The sequence below is a fragment of the Podarcis cretensis genome, assembly GCF_951804945.1.
Source record: "Podarcis cretensis genome assembly, chromosome: 6".
NCBI lineage: Eukaryota > Metazoa > Chordata > Lepidosauria > Squamata > Lacertidae > Podarcis > Podarcis cretensis.
The window spans coordinates 100,615,956-100,637,198 of NC_137175.1; the positions used below are offsets into that span (position 1 = coordinate 100,615,956).

The window sequence follows — 21,243 nt, forward strand, 5'->3', positions numbered from 1 at the left end:
CGTCTTCAAAGCACATGACATCTTTGGTAAAAGCTGTTCTCCAATTGGGGCACTCGCAGGCTAGTGTTTCCCAGTTGTCAGTGTTTATACTATATTTTTAAAGATTTGCCTTGATAGAGTTTTTAAACCTCTTTTGTTGACCACTAGCATTATGCTTTCCATTTTCAAGTTTGGAATAGAGTAGTTTCTTTGGAAGACAATAATCAGGCATCTGAACAACATGACCAGTCCAGTGAAGTTGATGTTGAAGAATATTGCTTCGACACGGGTGATCTTTGCTTCTTCCAGTACAGTCATACCTCATGTTACCTTTGCTTCATGTTACCTTTTTTCAGGTTGGGTCCCGCGGCGACCCGGAAGTACCGGAAAGGGTTACTTCTGTGTTTCGCCACTCGCGCATGCGTAGAAGCGCTAAATCGTGTCAACATGATTCATGGTGTCAACATGACTGCGATGTGTTACAAGTCATTAACTCCAAGCCTCATGGTCATGCCTCAGAAAACACAAATCACCCCAGCTTTTCAGAGCTGGCTATCGTGGCTTTAATCTTTGTGCATTGCTACACCTGATGGCTGAACCGTATAAAGCACTGACTTTTATATATCTATTTTCACTGCCAAATGTTACAGGGGGCCATTTTCCGCAGTTTGGCGCTGCTTTAAGTTTTCGGTTAGAGCGTCAGGTTTTCGGTTAGAGTGCCAAAGGCTCATTTTGTGGGGCGCTGTGAAACGTGCGGTTTTCACTGCTAAACATTGCACGGGCCATTTTGCCAGTGCTCGGCGCAGGAATCCCTTTCACATAATCTCTTATACATTTTAGACAGCACTTTTACATTATGCAACAGGTCTCTCTCCAGTTGTGATACTTGGCAAAATCTTGATCCTGAGAGTTAGGGTGCCGAGGGCTGATTTTGTGGGGTGCAGGAAAACATAGTGTTTTCACTGCCAAATGTTGCATGGGGCCTTGTTACAGCATATGGCTCTGCTCTGGAGTTAGTCGGACAACCCCAGATTTTTGGCGAAATCTTGAAACTACTGTTTAGTGTGCTGATGGCTCATTTTTTGCGGGGGGGGGGGGAGCTGTGAAACGTATTTTTACAGGGGCTCTTCCTGGAGTATCTTGAAACTACTGTTTAGTGTGCTGGTGGCTCATTTTTGGCGGGGAGGGGGAGGGGAGCTGTGAAACGTACTTTTACAGGGGCTCTTCCTGGAGTTTGGCACCGCTTTGGAGTTAATCGGATAATGTCATATTTTTGGCGAAATCTTTACCCTGCAGGTAAGGGTGTCGAGGGCTCATATTGTGGGGCGCCATGAAACGTAGTTTTTTCACTGCCAAATGTCACAAGGGGCCTTCTCCAAGCATTTGGCGAAACATAGTGTTTTCTCGACAAACGTTGCAGAGGCTTTCCCCCGCAGCTTAGCGCCCTTTGTAATGATTCCGCTGACCTTGGATTTTTGGCGATATCTTAACCCAGCAGGTTAGGGTGCTGAGGGCTCATTTTGTGGGGTGCTGGGAAATGTAGTGTTTTATTTTTTCCCCAAAAATTTTTATTGGTTTTTTCACAAATAGACAAACAAACATAAATCATAACCTTATTATGACTAATCTAATTAACATTTGTTAAGTGACTTCCTCGTATCCCCCGGTTGGATTTCAGTGCATATCATTTTAACAGTTTTCCAAATCAGTATTCTTATAAAATTAACTTAATCACTTAACATCTTTCTTACTTCCCAGTTCAGTATTAAACATATTAATTCATCACATACTACATATTTAAATCCCAAGCCTATCCGCTATATGCAAGCTTTTTCCAATTAATTTAACTTAACATATTTAACTAAATGGTCTTTGAATTTCATCCAGTCTTCCTGGTACTCCTCCTTCTGGTAGCGGACTCTTCCAGTCAGGTCGGCTAGCTCCGAAAAATCCATCATCTTCATCTGCCATTCTTCCACTGTTGGTACTTCTTGCGTTTTCCAATTCTTAGCTAACAAAATTCTTGCTGCAGTTGTGGCATACAAAAATAATTGATATTTTATTCTTGGTTTCTTCCCTTGTCAGATGAATCTGGAAGTATATTTTTGCCATTCTTTGAAGCATCCAGCACCGCTTGTCTCCGGGATTGATTGAAATAAAAAAAGGATTCTTGGCCATACATTCATCTTAATCACTGCAATTCTCCCCCATGGGACTGGGGGAGATTTCTGCAGCCCTGTGTGTCACCACTGTGCCGGAGGAGAAGGCTAGGCTTGGCCGGACTCCTCGCCTGCTCTCGCCCCTCTTCCCCTCAGCCCGCCAGAGGGGCCTTGGGGGGGGGGGGAGAAGTGGGGCAGGCGGAGCTGGCCGGCTCTCCCACGACGCCTCTCCCCGCCTTCTCCCGCCACAGCCCCCCCCCCTTCCAAAGGGGCCTTTTCCCCCGTGAGGTCATCTGCCCCCCCCGGCCCGTGCCGGTCCTCCTGTCTCCGCCCCCCCCGGCCCGCCTCCTCCTCCTCCTCCTCCCTTCCGGGCGCGCCATGGCGGCGGCGTCGGCGGGGCTGTGGCGGGCGGAGGCTCCGCTGGGCCGGGGCTCGTCGGCCGCCGTGTACCGAGCGCGCTGCCTGGGAGACCCTCGCGCCCCGCCGGCCGCCCTCAAGGCGTTTCTGCCGCCCGCCGGCGGGGAGGCGGAGGCCGAGGGAGGCGGCTACGGCTTCCGCAAGGAGCGCGCGGCGCTGGAGGAGCTGCGCGGCCACCGCAGCATCGGTGAGAGCGCGCGCGGGGGGCGGCGGGTTCCGGGCGCGGAGGCGAAAAGGGGCTTCCCTGGCCCGTCTGGGCTGGGCGGGGGTGGACTACATGACCCCTGGGACCCCCGTCCCCCAGCCTGGGTCTCCCGCAGCCCGGCGCGCTCTCCGGCCCCCTTTCTGGGGCACATCCTCCCCCGGGAGCAACCCGCTCTCCGGCCTCGCCCGCCATGGGCTGGGGCCAAACCCCAGAGCCCCTGGCGACCCGGCTCTTGGGAGAAGCAGGGAGCCGCGGGGCGGTTGTTTAGTGATTCCGCCGTCCCACAAATGGGGAAGCAGCCAGGGGGGCTTCATCCAGTGCCTGATGATGGTATTAGTGATTGATCCTGTGACAGGCAATGTCTGCTTTGCCCTTCCCATCTCCAGGACCAGAAGTGGCAAAGCCACTCAGGGGCCAGAAAGCTCCGATTCAGTGCATCCCATTTTGCAAGGGAGCAGCCACCGTGCTAAGGTTAAGCAGATCTGAATCTGACCCTTGTCCCAGGGGAGACCCCCTCCCCGGACATCACCTTGAGATGCATTGTGGAAGAAATGCAGGATATAAATCGGTTCACTAAATAAAATGGGTACATGTGCACAGCATGAGGAATCACTTGGCCAGCAGAGAGGGGAAAGGGTGTCCCAAAGATGTACAACATGGTACTGTAAGCAGTCCCCAACCTGTTGCCCTTCATCATCCCTGACCATTGGCCTGTGAGAGTTGCAGTCCAAGCCACTGGGAGGTCAAGCGGCTGGGGAAGGCCGGCACAAGTCTTGTTGAGTGTGTTCATTTTGTCTGAAGCCTGAGTGGGAAACAGACAAGCTCAGTGGCTTAGAGCATGGTGTGCTAAGACGCCAAGGCGGCAGGTTCGATCCCCCTCTGGGACAGCCTTGCAGGGGGCTGGACTAGATGAACCTCAGGCTGCCTTCCAGCGCTGCGAGTCTGTGATTCTAAGACTTTTGTGTAACATGCCTTGTTGCTTTGCTGAAGAGTGATACTTAAAACTTCCCAAAAAATAATAAATGTGAAATTTACCACTGCATCTCAAGGCAACTGTGCTTTGGCTTCTCACAGCTGCTGCCAGAGGTCAGCTGCAGATTACCATCACCTTATGGTAACTGCTTCTTAACCTCTTGCAATGAGCATGCAACCCTATGGCTGTCTTTGTTGAGAGACATACAGTGGTGCCCCACAAGACGAACGCCTTGCAAGACAGAAAACCCGCTAGATGAAAGGGTTTTCCGTTTTGGAGGCGCTTCGCAAAACGAATTTCCCTATGGGCTTGCTTTGCAAGACGAAAATGTCTTGCGAGTTCCTGCAGGGTTTTCCCCCTTTTTTCCCCCTTTTCCTAAGCCCTAAGCCGCTTATCAGCTGATCTGCTAATAAGCCGCTTATCAGCTGATTCGCTAAAAGCCGCTAAACCGCTAATAGCGCTAATCCACTAAGCTGTCAATGGGCTTGCTTCGCAAGACGAAAAAACCGCTATATGAAGAGCCTCACGGAACGGATTAATTTCATCTTGCGAGGCACCACTGTAGATGTTTACTACCAGGCCAGCCCCAGCTCCTCTTGCCCCCACACTGCCAGACATACTGATGGGAACTATGTGGCGAATGGTTGGCTCTGCGCATAACAGCATAAATCTACACCAAATGGTCAAGTGTAGCCCCCGTACAGCACAGAGCATAGCTGGTGGTAACTTACAATGGGGCTTGGACCAGAAGGAAACTGACTTGTTTCTGGGAACTGGTCCTGAGGAACAACCAGTGTTTCCCTCTAAAATTCCAAAGGCAAGAAGAATCACAACTAGGCAATCCATGAAGTGCATTCAGGCATCCACTGGAAATGCTGCAGCTTGGCATATCATACTTTGGCCAACAACCGCAATGAGTGAACCAAGTCTTGTTGCTGTGCTACAGGGGGAAAGATCCGGAAAATTGGGCAGCGGACAGGAGTTCAGCCAGACGGATTTCCTTCTCAAATGATGCCATATTGGACCCATGCAGAGTATCCAGGGTGTTTGAATTCATTTCGGTACCCATATTGCCAACCATGTTGGCAGTGACGTCCATTGCAGTAGAACTCTGCATGGATCCAGACTAGAATTTTATTTGGTGCTACCTAAAGACTGTTTCGTTGTTGACCTTATTTGTGCTGCATCCATTTTTCTTTGATGGCCACAGAGTTGGGGTAAGGATTCTCTTGAAGGTTAGAAGGTTAATCCCCCAAAAGAAACAAGCGGCACTTGCCTAGCTTTGGATTAAAATTATACCCAGGCCCAGATGCTCCAGGAAAAGTGCTGGAAACAACTGAATCTTGTATGTTCCAAATGCAGCTTTTTGTGGGAATCACTGCCTTAGCGCAGAACAGCTTCCGGGCACCAGTAGTGCCCCACCAAGTAACCCCTGCTGATCCTTTTGGGGTGTTTTTCTACTTGCAGTGACTCTGTACAGTGTGTTCACCGACTACCCTTCTGCCCAAGGCCCGTCGTGCTGCCTCTTGTTGGAGTTGCTGGACATCAGCGTGTCAGAGCTGCTGGCGCACTCCAGCCTGCATGGCTGCTCCATGTGGATCACCCAGCACTGTGCGCGAGACGTCCTGGAAGGCCTTGCCTTCCTCCACCACAGAGGCTATGTGCATGCAGACCTGAAGCCGCGCAACATCCTGTGGAGTGCGGAGGAGGAGGGCTTCAAGCTCATTGACTTTGGACTCAGCTTCAAGGAGGGAATTCAGGTTGGTCAAGCGTCATTGGAACCTTTTAGGCAAAAAGGTAATCAGAGAGGTGAGATGACTGCAGAAAATGCTGATTGGCTTTGGGGGCCCTTGTGCTGTGCACACGCACGCCGCTTTTGCCTTTTCTAAAGGAGGTGACACACTTTCAGAAACCGGCAAAAAATGCCAGACAAAAAGTGTGTGTGCACTGTAGCAAAAGAAAACACTTTCAGCTGTAAAGATATCTGTCTATGACCAGGAAATGGTTCCAAATTCTCTTTGATTAGAAACTTCACCCTGTGTATGTGTGTGTGCCCGTGGGGGGGTGGAGGGGGGTACATGCAGTGCTTTTATTAAAACGTATCCTGAAATCTTTACGGAAGGGATTGCTATTATTCTGCTCTGTGAGCATTGTTGCAGAATTGCTTGAGTACTTTGTACACATTTAAAAGAATGCTCTAGTTTGCTTATTGCTCGAAGGCACTGCTTCCCAAACTTTGGTCGCCAGTTGCTTATGGACTACAATTCCCATCATCCCTGACTACTGGTCTTGCTAGCTAGCGATGATGGGAGTTCTAGTCCAAAAACAGCTGGAGATCCAAGTTTGGGAAACACTGCTCTAAGCGGTGTGGCCCTGAGGTTTCCTGTTTCACACAGAATCATAGAATGGTAGAGTTGGAAGGGACCCCGAGGGTCATCCAGTCCATCCCTTGCAGTTCCTACGCATGTGTAGGAAGACACAGGTTTGCTGCACATGAGGTGAATTCCTTTCTCCCAAGCAGTCTCAGATGCACATAGGACTCATCCACACCTCTGATTGTCCCATGCTTTCTAGGCAGGGGTCTGAGCCTGTCGCTTTCCCCCACAAAAATCTGCTCTTGGCGCTACATCAGAAGAAACAGTAGTCCACAGAAAACCTAATGGCTGTTTGTTCTGGTTCAGCACTAAATGGTGAGTTTTCCCGGGGGAAAGCTTCAGGGCAAATGGAAGACTGAGCCCTCGGGGCCGCAAGGGGGGGTGGGGGTGGGACCAGGCTCTTACTGCTTTCAGAAATCTGCAGGAGGAGTGCTCCAGAGGTTTGGATGAGCCCCCAGTTAGCGTGGGTAGAACAAATTGCTCCGCCCCCCGAGTGTGTGAAAAGTGCCTACCAATTCCTCTGGTAGTGGAAGAGCAAAACTTCTGTAGTGCTCAGATATTTCTGCCCGGAAATGGCACAAATCAACATTTAAACATACACTGAGGTGGTTTTCCAGTGTGTTTCTTTTCAGAACCCCTTGAAACATTTTAAACTTAAATCACAAAACAGATTTCCTATGCAGCTGCTGAATTTTTCCTTGTGAATTTTTATATTTTGCTTCTATAAAAAAGTTTCTTGACAAATTCTTGGACTAGCAAAAGTTAAGCATTTCTTTGTGGTATCCTTTGGCTCTGCATGAAGCAGCCTAAGTGGTCGATTTCTCTGGACCACCATAAAACAAACTAGTATAAGGTTTTAAATCCACTGCAGTGCTTTGTTATGCTTTTAGACTTCTAAGCAAACTCTTCGTTCTCCCCAGGATGTGAAGTACATTCAGACGGACGGATACCGTGCTCCTGAGGCTGAGCTGCAGAACTGCCTCTCCAAGGCGGGAATGCAAGGCGGGACAGAATGCACTTCTGCTATCGATCTCTGGAGTCTTGGAATAGTATTACTGGAGATGTTTTCAGGAATGAAACTAAAACATACTGTCCAGTCTCATGAATGGAGGGTGAGGAGCTTTGCAGTAATTTTGCAGAGATATCAGTTAGCTTTTGAGATTTGCAGGCTTGGTGAATCAGAGGAATGCTGAATAACTTCAGTAAGGCTTTTGACAAAGTCCCCCAGGATATTCTTGCAAGGAAGCTGGTAAAATGTGAGTTGAACGAGGTAACTGTCAGGTGGATTTGTAGCTGGTTGAGCAAACCCAAAGAGTACACATTAATGGTTCCTTGTCATCCTGGAAATAAGGGATAAGCAGAGTGCTGCAGGGTTCTGTCCTGGGCCCATTGTTGTTCAACACCTTTATAAATGAGTTGGATGAAAGAATGGAAGGCATGTGTGTCAAATTTGAAGAGGACACCAAACTGAAAGGGGTGCAGAAGACAGAATCAGAATTCAAAATGACCATAACAGATTGGAAAACTGGACCTAAACTAACAGAATGAATTTCAATAGAGAGAAATGTCAGGCTCTGCACTTCGGCAGGAAGAACCAGATGCACAAATATAGGATGGGGCACACCTGGCTCACTAGCAGTACCTGTGAAAGGAATCTAGGGGGGTCTTATATAAAAATAATTTATTATTTATACCTCACCCATCTGGCTGGTTTCCCCAGCCCCTCTTAGTAAACCATAAGCTTAACATGAGTCAACAGTGTGATGCAGCAGCAAAGAAAGCTAACACTATTCTAGGCTGCATCAACAGAAGTCGAGTGCCCAGAGCAAGGGAAATAATAGTACCACTCAATTCTGCCTTGATCAGATCACACCTCATCTTTGATGGCAATTTCTCTTTGGGAGTTTTGAAACTCCTATTTGAAAAAGACAGCACCTTACATGGCTTGAATTTGCCTTGCTGGATAGATAAAATACTGAATGTTGCAGCTTTCCTGATGGGAGCCAATACCTTAACAGTCTGTGAAATAAGCAATCATTTGCTGGGGGAGGAGCGGAGGTGACACAAGCTGACATCAGCACCTGTCATAGGAATGTAATAAGCTGCCAGCTGAGGCCACAGATCCCTCAAATTCAATATTGTCATCACGGACAGGCAGCTGCTTTCTGGGATTTAAGGCAGCCTTCTTCCCCGGCCCTGCCTGGAGATGCCAGAGCTGGAACACAGCATGCAGAGTGGGAGCTGCACCTCCGAGCCATGAGCTTTTCCTGTAATGTAGGGTTTATATAATTGCATTGCTATAAAGTTACAGTTTGCACAACCCTTCGTCCCTTCCATGGGTACCTTTGCAGTCTCCCAACACGGTGACTGCAGCTTCGCACAGTTCTCAGCCAGGTGTGTTGTACTTTCTTTCAGGGGAGAGATAGGATATCCCTACCCACTAGCACAATCATAGGTCTGGAGCATCCTCAGGCCTCCATCCCCACAATGCAGATCCCAGTGCATCTCTCCCAGAGAGCCTGAGTGAAGAATGGGAGTGGCCTCAAAGGCACCTGGGTGGTGTTAGGAAGTGATGTAAGCTTTAGTGGAAGAAAGGAAGAAAACTCCAACCCAGCAGGGTACCTGATCTGCCTCTAAAGTCAGCAGATGAAACATACGTCTACACTCTCCCAACTTGGAACAGCCCAGGGCATGTGGTGTTGGTGACCGAGTACAAGCACAACTGGGGGCTCTAATCCCTGGTGCAGATGGCTGAAGAGAAGGGAGGAGCATCAACTAATTTTAGGAATGGGTAGAATTGCCCTGGTTTGCTTTGTGTCAGTACTGAACCCACCATGGAATAGGTGTTACGGAGCAATTTACTGCGGCAGGCTTAAGGGGGGGGGGCTTACAGCAGTAGCTGGCTCTGCTACAACCTCAGGGAACTCTGTTCAGATTGTTCAGAGTAAATACAAGATGGGTTGGGGGTTTTTTCCTTCTAAGAGATTTTCATCCCACCTCTTCTTCCTAGGAAAATAGTTCTGCCATTATTGAGCACATTTTCGCCAGCAAAAGTGTAGTGAATTCTGCCATCCCTGCCTATCACCTCAGAGACCTCCTCAAAAGGTATGTTGCCTGTTAGCTTCTGCAATGTTTTCTTCCTCTGGGGTTTTGCCCTGCCGCTCTAGCTCAGCCTCTGGATTAAAGTCAAACAAAGGGGGAGTTCCATTGTTATCTACGAAGGCTTTTGAACAAGAGGGACTTTCTGCCTCTGGTGACTCTCCCTTAACCTCAGCAATGCTGCATATAATAAATAGGATTGTTAGGTCCCAGCCCCAGCTTTTCCTCTCTTGGGCTTCCTTAATACGGCAGATACAAAACCAGCATTTGCCTCCCATAAGGGCCCTTATGTGTTTCATCACTTAAAGGTAAAGGTAAAGGTACCCCTGCCCGTACGGGCCAGTCTTGACAGACTCTGGGGTTGTGCGCCCATCTCACTTAAGAGGCCAGGGGCCAGCGCTGTCCGGAGACACTTCCGGGTCACGTGGCCAGCGTGACATCGCTGCTCTGGCCAGAGCCAGAGCCAGAGCCGCACACGGAAACGCCATTTACCTTCCCGCTGGTAAGCGGTCCCTATTTATCTACTTGCACCCGGATGTGCTTTCGAACTGCTAGGTTGGCAGGCGCTGGGACCGAGCAGCGGGAGCGCACCCCGCCGCAGGGATTCGAACCGCCGACCTTTCGATCGGCAAGCCCTAGGCGCTGAGGCTTTAACCCACAGCGCCACCTGCGTCCCTATGTTTCATCACTTAATGGATGCTAAAATCACTACCGCTTATGTGAATGGAAATTGGTTGTTAAAAGGCAGCGGCTGGGCAAAGTCTTGCTTGGGATGTGGGAGAGATAGTAGATAGTAACCAGGCTAAGGTATGCCAAAATACTATATAATTTATTTTGTATCATATCGGCCCTCATTTTTTGTCATTCACCTACAGTTTACTTAACTCTTTTCAGTTGCTGTGGAGAACAGTAATAATTGCTAGCTCAGGCAATGTGTATTTGCAACTTTCTCCTTTCAGTCGTCTTTTAAATAAGTAAGATGAAGGTTTAAAAAAAGTAACCAGGGGTCAAAGCCCCACACAAATCAGGAAATTGTGCAATAGATTCATGAAACAGTCATCCTTGTGTAAATAGGACTAGCTAGAAGGTTTCACCAGTAGATTAATTGATGAGACCAAATTGTGTTTGGTGGAGCTGTGAATTTGCAGTCTGCTTGTTTGGTTTTTTGAGACTATTTTGGTAATAATATTTATGGGAAATAAAATACTAAAGATGAGCTTTCTTTCCAGCAACATGTAGTAAGTTACCTAATTTGCTTGGCATAACTCAGTATGTAGAATCTACGTCCTGGGGAGAACCAGTGTCATGGCCATTCATCTTTAAAAGAGAAAGGCAGGAGAAATGTATATGTTGCTTTGTGTTCCAGTAGCACACTTCCACAGAATGGCACTCAAGGGAACCTGCAGTGCAGCCAAAATAAAATTACTAGCAAATGACCACTGAAATACATAATAAGGTTTATAAAATGAGCATCACCATAAAGCCATAGAATTGGGACAATGAAAGCTGTGGTGTCATGCTTTCTCCAGAACCTGGTGTGCTTTTGCTATTCTTCTAGAAATCAGCTTGGATGCAGCTTGAATGGTCTCCCTGTGGGGAGCATCTCTGGAACTTGCTTGTACAACAAAGACTCCTTTTTGCTTTCCAGCATGCTTCGCAAGGACCCACAGGAAAGAGCCACTGCAGCAAAGGCCTTGTGCAGCCCCTTCTTCAGCATTCCTTTTGGTAGGGTATAGAACATCTTTCATTTCTCTGGCCACAAATAACGCTTGCCTAACTGGCCCTGACTCTGTTCATTTCATTTTGAGATTTTCTATCCATTCTCTGCATCAAGTTTAAGCTGGTTAACATCTTAAAAACAACATTTGTCCTTAAGAGGGACCCTCTGGCCATCTTGTGGACTCCTAAGGGTATGTTTTCAATTAACGTTTCCTCCTTTCACACTCCTCCCATGTGCCATTTTAAATGTCTGAATCGGGCTTAGCCCCATTTCACGGATGTCGGAACCCAACATTACAAGGAGAGTTTTTTTAATCATTTTTATTTATTAGATTTATATGCTGCCCTTCATCCCAGGATCTCAGGGCGGTTCACAAGGTAAAAATACAAGGTAAAGAGGCATTGTATGTGATAAGGCAAGGTAAAGAAAGACAAACTTTTTAACTCTCTTTGAGAATAGGATTGAGTAGGTTGCAGCAACTTGCATCCAACCATTTCTAATTTCTCTTTGATATAATGATCACCTTACATTGCTTTAACAGCCCCCCATATTGAAGATCTGGTGATGCTTCCAACTCCAGTGCTAAGACTGCTAAATATTTTGAGCGATACCTCTCTCCAAAATGAAGAAGAATTTGAAGGTTGGTACATCTTGATGTAGCTCCTTATCCTTCAGCACGCTACAGAACCTACTAGGAAGGGGGATGGCTTGAGATGCACTGGAAGTGGGACAATACTGAAATCCTGAGCCAATGTTTTAGGGCAGCCCACCATGCTTTAGTTGAAATTGGGCATTCACCAGCGTCTAACAGAAGTATGGAGTTGGGGACACAGTTGGGTACCTACAGTAGAGATCATAGAAATTTTGCCTGAAAGCCATCTAGCTTTGGCAGGTCCCCATTATGCCAGACATTTGCAGTGTACAGGAGTTGGGAAACGGATTTTGCATTGAAAACCCTTAAGGCTGCTGGAACATATTTGCCGCCCTTTGTGAAAAAGAATCTGCGTATGGCTAGCTCCTTTTGAAGGGAGGTTTGCCAGTGGTGCTTCCAAGATCCTGTATGATGGAATGTGAGCCCTAGATAACTGAAGTATTTTATCTGTTCAAGGATATGGCCACCCAGCACCCATTTAGACTGGGAGAAACTTCTTTCAAATACTAAAATTTTGGATTTTTCATAATTAATGGATAAACCATTTCCATAACAGTAATCAGAAAACTTCCTCAGCAGATATTTCAAACCCGGTCTGGAATGTGAGATGATGGCCGTGTCGTCCGCATGTAACAACAAAGGGGGTCCTTCTCATTCCTATTTTTGGAAGGTGTCCATCTGGGTCCATTAAGCTCTCTTCTAGTGTGGGGGCCAAAATGCATCCCTGTCTCAAACCCCCCCCCCATGTCATCTCAACACTGTTTGATAACTGTCCCTGTTGACCACATCGGACCTGCAGTTTGGTTCCATTGTACAGGGCTTTTATAAGAAAGAGGAGTCGTTTGTCCTGCAAAATCAGATTTAATTTGGACCATAGCTGGGATCTGGGGATGGAATCAAACACTGATTTCAGATCTATGAAGGCCACAAAGAGCTTACCCTGTAGAGGCCTGGTATACTTCTCGGCTAGGAAGGACAGCATTACACAGTGGTCTGATGTTGAATGGTTCTCACGAAAGGCTGCCTGGGCTTCAGATAGTATATTATGTTCATTTAGAAAAGTTGTCAGTTTGTTACTGAGGAATCGGGCATACAGCTTCCCAATTATTGAAAGCAGGCTAATTGGCCTATAATTGGAGGGTAAGTTTGGGTGGCCTCTCTTAAAGATTGGGACTACTATAGCATGTTTCCAGCTATATGGTACTTTGCCCAAGTTATTTACTACTGTAAAAAGTGCTGTCAGAAGCGGAGCCCACCAGTGCTGGTTTGATGTGATCAATTCGGGGGATAAAGACTTTCCCTGGAGTCTTTCTGCTCTTCAGATTCCCAATTAATGTATAGACTTCCTCCACAGTAACCGGCCTCCGCTGAGGGAGCAGTGACAATTCTGCCCTGTCATCATCCTGAAAGCTGGAAGGGAGGTTTGGATTTTCCATAAATATATTTCTGAAGTGGTTCTCCCAAACCTGAGCTGGAATGACACAGCTGGGGGCTGAAGAGCTATTTTTCACTGAGTCGGAGACCAGTTGCCAAAAGAGTCTAGTTTCATTGTTTAGTGAGGCATTCAATAGCAGGGACCAGGAATTTTGTTCGGACAGCCTTTTTTTTTTTTTTTTTTGAGGCCAAAAGGGCCTCAAAATTTTGAAATTTTGAATTTTGAAATTAATTTTGAAATAAGATGGAGGTAAGTACCGTATTTTTCTCTCTATAACACGCAGATTTTTTCTCCTAAAAAGTAAGGGGAAATGTCTGTGCGTGTTATTGAGCAAATGTGTGGTCCCTGGAGCCGACTGGCACGAGTGCAGGGGCAAAAATCAGGCAAAAATCAAATCACGCGTCAAGGAGGAAGGAAGCCTGAAGAGAGGAAGCTGCTGCTTTCCTGCATTCTGCCTCAGGGTCTTACTGCCCACCCTGTTCTGTTTCATTGCTGTGTTTGCTCAAACGGAACAAAGAGCAGGGGAAAGGAAAGGATCGTGTCCTTCCTTCTAATTTCTCTCCGTGCTCTAATGCTTTCTAGGGACTCACAGGCAGTCGGAAAACATGCAGGTGGGAGAGAGAGAGAAGGGGGGGGGCTGGCTTGGGTGGGTGGGGGGAAACTTTTGCCTTCCTTTCCTCCCTCCTGTTAAACCCCTCTCCTGCATTCTTAGCCAGCTGCTTCTCTGCACACCCCTCTCATGCTCCTTGTCCCTTCTGTGTTTTACCTTCCCTCCCCACTTAAAACATGGTTACAAAGCATAGATCCATATGGATCCTTAGGATCTTTGCATTGGGTCACCCCAAATTCACCATCAGATCACATAGCCTGTCCATGGCTACAGCCTGCACCAAAAAAATCACGCACCCACTGTTGCCTGGGACCACAAGGGTGCAAAAACGTGGTTACAAAGCACAGATCCACAGGGATTCTCAGGATTTTTGCATTGGGTCACCCCAAATTCACCATCAGATCACATGTCTGTGGCCACAGCATGAAGCACAAAAATGATACATCCACTGTTTCATTCTGAATTCCCCCCCCCTTGTTTTCCTCCTCTAAAAACGATGTGCGTGTTATGGTAGGTGCGTGTTATAGAGCGAAAAATACGTAATTTAGTCCAGCATTTCTATAGGCCAAATAAGTGTTCCTTAAGGCTTCCTTCTTTGTACGGCACTCTTGGTCAAACCAACAGCGCCCTTTAGCAGTGTGGGGCTTGCTGGCTGAGTTTATGTTGACAGAGATCACATCCTGCAAGGACTCAATGAGATTTTCGTAAGCCGTCAGGGAAGAATCTATTGATAAATTGTTTATTATAATTGATCTTAACTTAATTGCAGTTTCTGAATTCAATCTATTCTCAACTGCAATTGCTATCTCAGGTGTCCATTTTTTTCTGCACAATGCTGGATCATTTGCTTTATCTATTTCCTCGTGTTCTATGTTAAACCTGGACATAATTTGTTGACCCCTATATGTTATGAAACATGCAATTTGTGGCAAAAAAATATGTTATTGATTATGTTTGTTTGTTTGTTGCCCTTCCTTCAAGCAGCTTAGGTAAGTGGCTTAGTCTTGCAAGAACCTTGTGCAGCAGTTGCTCTGGAGGCAAGCAGGCATTCTGCAAACAGGATTCCTGGGTCCTTCTGTGCCAGTCTAGCCAATATGCTACGCTGGGTCTTTGCTATTTATTTTCTGTTGTCTTCTCAATTCCACAGATATCGTGGATGACATAAGAGAAGAATGTTGCAAATATGGACGGGTCGTGTCCCTGTTTGTTCCGAAGGAAAATCCAGGCAAAGGCCATGTAAGTGCTTGGGCAGTCAAGATTTGTGTGTATGTTTCATCTTTGAGGTTTTGGTCTAAGGCTGCACTGACCTCTCCTTTTACAATGACAGCTGAGTGAGGCACATACTGAGGCTTCCTGATACAACTCCTGTCTTCTATCTTGCATAGAGAGAATGATTCTCTTATAAATGGAAGCAGATTTTTTTTTTAAAAAAATCAGATTTTGTGTGTGTGTTTGCATTTGTCTCTCTGGGAATCTTGGAATACTTTACTGCTTGTATATATCTCTAAAATAAAATTGTATACTATTGCATTTCAGACTTGGAGACAGTATTTTAGTAGCATTATCTATTAATGCAGTATGCCTCTGAAATGCCACACTATTAAGACAATAAAACAATAGAAATGCACCTCCATTTAAGTTTTTCAATATTACCTTCTATACTTTATTCAGAGATTCTGGTAGCATCATCTAGTGTTATATTATGTCTTTTAAAAACCACACTACTGTAGTGTACCACACTTACATTTTGCAGAATTAAATCATTTTACAATCTTTCCTTATCAAATAAATGTATACCATTTTAATGTATTTTTCTCCTTAGTATTTAACAAAGGTAGTCTACCAGTTTCTGGGAGGTGTCTTGCCTGTCCTGGAAAGCAAGAGGGCAAGGGGGCAAAGGAGACTGACATTCCTCCTGCTTCTTTTCAGGTCTTTGTTGAGTATGCAAATGCTGCGGATTCAAAAGCTGCCCAACGAGCACTGACTGGGAAGAGTTTTGACGGCAAGTTTGTTGTGGCGACATTTTACCCACTGAGTGCCTATAAGCGAGGGTATCTTTACCAAACCATGCTTTAGTCTGCAGCAGCGGTCAGGAGAGACGCACGTATCCAAAGCTGCCTTGCTTTGCCAAAGTATTTTCCTGCCACGAACTCCATCTGTACTCCTCCTTTCTCATTCTGTGGTTGGCAAGAAAAAGGCCCAGGTGTTTCTTTTTTGTTGCAATGAAATCAGCCTCCTTCTTGCCTTTGATTTACTCTACAGTAACCAAAATGCTATGAAATGGATGTTGGAGATTGAAGGTGAAGAAGAATTCAGTGGGAAAGAAATAGAGGCACAAGGCAGCGTTGGGGGTTATGGCACCGAACTTAGAGATGCCAGGCATTGAATGGTTGCATGGAGGGTTGCTCCGTGAAGCAACTCCGGAGTTCCTTGTGCCACAAGCAGAGAAGCAGCAGAATGTGCCATGGAGGACACGCATCCGGATGAGGCTTTTAATCTGCCTTCAAACAATTTTATGGGGAGAACAGATAACATTGTCAGCCCACTGTATTCCTCCCATGTTTCCCCAGCACTTCCTCCTCCTTGTCTTCTTACCTCAGATAGTCTGTTAAGGAGGGGAAAGTGGAACAGGAGGGGGGGGGCAATGGGTGCCATTTTGAGGCGTTCCTCCTTTCTCTATTGTTTCCAGTTTCAGAGACTTTCCAAGTCCCTATCCTTGATCTGTGGGCTCTCCACCTTAATTAATTGCTTCTTGGAAAGAGGTTTCCCCAACCCACACCCTTCAGTTGGCTATTTAATCAGTAAGTTACACTGGAAACAGTAGCACTTGCTTTAAAGTAGAAATGTTTCTAGCTATAGTCCTGTAAGGCTGCCGCCTTCTAGCTGTGTGCTGCAAGCGCTGCTCTTCTTTTCTTTTCACAATTTTACTATGGTCAAATAGTGAAAGTAACAAACATGAGAAATCAAGCTGGCAAGCTCTCTAGCCTGGTTGTGAAACTGGCTGTTTGATAAAGATCAGATTGTGAAACTGGTTAGGCTGCAGAGGGGGCATTTTCAAGCAAAGTCCACAGGACTTTCAGCCCAATCTGTAGCTGTGTTTATTCAGAAGTAAGCTTAGCTGCAAACCTCTTGCCCTGTGCTACAGGAACTCTTTTTAAAAGCAACTACTTTTTCAAAAACTTTGCAATTGTGCTATTTAGAAAACGGTAGAAAAAACCCACAGAAAGTGAGGTGCTAAAATGGCACAGAGATGCAAGCACCTCAGAATGTCAGGAGAAGGGTTGGTGGCCACTGGTGAGGGCAGGGAAAGGCAAAGGAACAACACAGCCCACCCTAGGGATGGAACGTAACAAGATCTACATACCCAAAAGAGCACAAAGCCTGACACATCTAGTGGGCGGCCAACTGCAATGTCACTTGTATCTTATAATGGAAGAACCACAATGGGAGCACCCAAAACACAAAATCCCAGCCAGCTTTCAAAGCCTTCACACCCTGGGACTGAACATGTTAGGCTGTATCTGCAGAGACTTAAAGGAAAATCCTCAGCCACAGTGTAACTCACATTAAAAAGAACAGGATTTCTGCCCTAAAAATAGGGGATCTGAGGCAAGGTAGGGTCACCCAGATGATTTGGCTATATAGAAGTTGAAGCTAGACAATAGACCGGAAGGCTGCATTTGTGGCATCTAGCCATTCCTTTGTAATCCAACAAAGCCTTTCTTCCAGGAAGAAGGTGAGAACCAGTGAAGGCACCTTTTGGCTCCCTAAGTGTAAGCCCAAATAGAAAAGTAGACATTATCTCTAAAATGCTGCATTAGAAAGAGCCCTCATTTTCAAGTAAATCCTGGTTTGTGTACACTCAAGTGGATATTTCAGGTCCTGATCAATTGCAGCTCCTGTGATAGGGCTCGTTGAGCTATGAGCCTTCTCTCTATCTAGTAAGAGACTTGTGGGGAGGTGGTTTTGTTTTGTTTTACAGTCTCTGAGAAATTGCCTGTTTGTGTCTTCCCAGCATCATCTGCTAATAGTTAGGCAGGTGCCTACAGAAAGGATTTAATTCTGCTCGCATGATGATATTATGGGGTGTTGTCCAACCAGTGGCGTAGCGGGGTGCAGGGGGGGCCGGCCGCACCGGGCGCAACATCTGGGGGTTAGGGAAATCCACGGGTTAGGGGGCGCAAATCCATGGGTTAGGGGCGCAAATTACTTGCCTTGCCCCGGGTGCTGATAACCCACGCTACGCCACTGTGTCCAACCAGATTCTTCCTGGGAGGCTTTCTGTAGAGTTACTTTCCTGAGCCAGTTTTAAACATGTTTTTAAGAGAAGAGTCTTTGTTCTGCTAGAAATGCTTGAAACTTCTGAAATTTGACTACTGGACCTGCCTTCTCAAGGCTCCCCAGTTCCCAGCATCTTATGCATGCTTCGCCTCTGCTTTCACTGCTGCTACCGAGAATGGAAGGCACCCCAGTTTGTGGCAGCAGTTTGCCTTGCTCTTAATCCACCTTGACCCCGGCAGCCTCTCTTCCCTGCATGAGGCTCCTTCACTTCTTGGTTTCTCAAAAGTTATGCAGCATTTCTGACAGAGTTGACCTGGGCAATGGTAGGAAAACAAGAAAGAGACGTTTTAAACGTCTCACCCACTCCTTTTAGAAAATACTTGAATTTTTTTGTAATGTCTTCAGAAGCTAGCAGAAAGGGGTGGGGGTGTATGCATATATATATAATTAGGATTCTCTTGTGGCAAATTTATTCCTGGGTTTTGCCTCCTTGCCTTTCTGAGCTATGAATTATTTAAGACGGGATATTGTCTGCACTGACAATTATACTGATATTGTTGAGTTTGTTTGCCCTACGTAGCGTATCTGATAGAGATTTTGGGAGAGTGACATTCCTGATTCTGGATGGGGAAGCGAACGGCATCCACAGCCTCCAAGTACCTCAAGTCTTCTATGAAGAGTTTGTGCAGTCTTGTCCTCTCACCTTCATAATTCACCTGGGTTTCAGTGGTCCTGCCCCTTTCAGTCTTCGTGACTTGGTTAAGTAGAATGACTGTCCAAAATGTCTACCGTCACCCCCCCCCCATGCTTTACTGCCTGAGCTTGGACTTGGCAGGGAAATGTTGCTGAGCTGCTCCTCTCTTAGCTGAGGGGGCATCTATTTTGAGCACATTTTAAGCCAGAACTGCAAGAGAACTTGAAGGTCATGGGGCTTGTGGGCAAGGACAGGGGCTCTGTCCAAAGACCCGTTCGTAGCTTTGCACACATCTGCCCTGGAGTCCATTTTTGGTTGTGGCCTGCCTCCATCTCTCTGCCCCAAGAAAGACAATAGCACTGCCTGTCTGGCTGGACTTGACTGTTCAAGAGCGTTGACATGATTCCTTTGCAAACTGTTCTGTAAACATACGTCTTCTACTCAGATTATTTAAGGAGATCATGTGCTCTATGCACCATTGCTCAGCAGCTCAAAAGATGAATGTACAATTTTAATTGAAAAATAAAGTAGATTTGTTCTGATGTTAACCAAACTACCTTTTATTACGGGCTGATTTGTGAGAGGGAAATTGGACTTCCAAACTGCATTGGAGATGAGTGGTAGAGGGAACCCAGGCCCTAATCTGTGCCTGACAGTTTTTCAAAAATGATCCTAGCATGTATGTTGTGCTTTTAAGTATTCAAATCACTTCACATATGTGAACATGCAGCGGAAACCAGAGTCTTGCTGTCCAGCATCTGTTGGGGACAGAACCTGTGAGTTCATTCCCCCGACTTGGATGCTCTGGATAAAGCTTCATTGGGGGCAAAACTACAGTGCTGTTAAATTTGTCAATTGCAGTTTCTGGTTTCCTCCCTCATTTCTTTAGCATTAAATAGCAACCACTTGGATATCTGATCAGAATTGTGAGACGTGGGCATTAACTCTTCCTTGTGTTCCCACATCCACTGTGGGAAACACAGAAGGGAAGAGCTGCTCTTTCATGTTTTGTTTGGCCTTTGAGCTTCCCCACTGATCGCCATCAGGGAATCACACACCTGCTAAAAATAAAGATGGATTCAAGTGATGTATTCAGCACTGCATGTAGGTGACTAGATCAACCAGCACAATGAAGTTCCATCAAACTGGGGGGTGGAATGTATTTTTTTTTTGGGGGGGGGGATGCCTTTAACTGACAATGGAGCTTCCAGAAAAGTTTAGAATTTGCACCTAAGAATGGCTTTTTCTAAAGAATTCAGCCCCCTCCCCATATTGCTTTCTGGAAACAATGTGAATATTGTCTTGTCCGGGGCGGGGTGCACTGCTCACACAGCCTCTGATGTTCAGATTTCAAGCTACAGGCAGCCTGGGTGCCTAGAACTGGTACCCCTTTCAGCTTCTATCACACTCTTGGCAGGCCCAGGACTGACTGACACCCACTGATTTCAGTGGGTCTGCTAGAACATTTTAACAGGAGTTACAGTGTCTGGTCTGGCATTGGTTTCAAGGTTGTTCTTTTAATCATAAAATATACAAAATCAAATCAAATACTCCAGAGTTTTCAATAAAATTACAAGCCACTATTTCATAAGTTAAACATATACCGTATTTTTCTCTCTATAACACGCACCAGACCATAACACGCACGTAGTTTTTAGAGGAGGAAAACCAGAAAAAAAATATTCTAAACGAAATAGTGGATATATGATTTTTGTGGTTCATGCGGTGGCCACAGGCATGTGATCTGACAGTGAGTTTGGAGTAGCCCAATGCAAAAATCCTGAGGATCCATGTGGATCCATGCTTTGTAACCACGGAGGAGGGAAGGAAGGGGAACCATGGATCCTCTGCTCACGACTGAGGCAGATCCTCCCGCCACCCGCAGGCATTCGCTCCATAACATGCACAGACATTTCCCCTTACTTTCTAGGAGGAAAAAAGTGAGTGTTATGGTGCAAAAAATACGGTACATTTTCTAGTCCCATGAATATCTCAGCAAGTCCCTCCCTGCTGCTAGGCAAATATCAGATTACACACTTAAGATGTTGGGATAAAGGAGCAACAACCTGCAATCTCTGCCGCCTTGGAGCTGAGTGTGTGCAAGAGGCCAGCATAGGCTAGATTCTCCCTCTTCTATCCCCCCCCCCCGAGCGATGTAGCCTCCTGTGTGATTAGGACTTCTGGACAAACTTGCCACATTTGAGTGATGGTCTGGTTGGCCCTTATAAGTGTATTGCTCAGTGGTGGGTTTTGGAGGTTTCCCCCTAAAGGACTATCACGACTATCTTTGCTTTGTATGTTTATGAAACAATTCTGAATCTAGTTATTTGGAGCAGGATTTACAACCAGAGAAAGATGCTTTCTCACCAGCTGAAGGTAGACTTTGCATTTAGATGGTTGCTTCTTCTCCAACCATTAGGTAATAGTGTACCATTTGGGTTTCACTGACTTTATTTACCTAGGACGCTCTAGACCATTCTGTAGATGATCACTAGATGGAAATCTGATGCAGCTGAGCCAAAGCCGATCAGTCGGTAGTCGCTTGCTGTCCAGGCCTGAAGCTAATTTCAGAGGTTAAGGAAGTCCTTCGTGGCTCTCTCTTTAACAAACTCTCAGGCTAGCACTCTCTCTCTTTGCCTTTTGC

The 21,243-nt window shown here is 46.3% G+C and overlaps 1 protein-coding gene and 1 long non-coding RNA gene across 2 annotated transcripts; one reads left to right on the top strand and one right to left on the bottom strand.

The window, feature by feature from the left end:
• Positions 1-1,069: 1,069 nt before the first annotated feature.
• Positions 1,070-1,574, bottom strand: LOC307218970. Its single transcript, XR_013840209.1, has 2 exons — positions 1,221-1,574; positions 1,070-1,118 (listed from the first exon to the last, which is right to left on the bottom strand). It is a non-coding gene; the product is annotated as an uncharacterized lncRNA (long non-coding RNA).
• Positions 1,575-2,516: 942 nt separating this feature from the next.
• On the top strand, positions 2,517-19,152 carry UHMK1 (U2AF homology motif kinase 1; the record flags this gene model as incomplete). Its single annotated transcript, XM_079982274.1, has 8 exons — positions 2,517-2,742; positions 5,201-5,493; positions 7,029-7,220; positions 9,119-9,213; positions 10,856-10,932; positions 11,469-11,567; positions 14,772-14,860; positions 15,554-19,152. 8 exons carry the CDS (start codon positions 2,517-2,519, stop codon positions 15,698-15,700), a joined length of 1,218 nt encoding a protein of 405 aa, XP_079838400.1. The 3' UTR covers positions 15,701-19,152.
• Between the last annotated feature and the right edge of the window lie 2,091 nt (positions 19,153-21,243).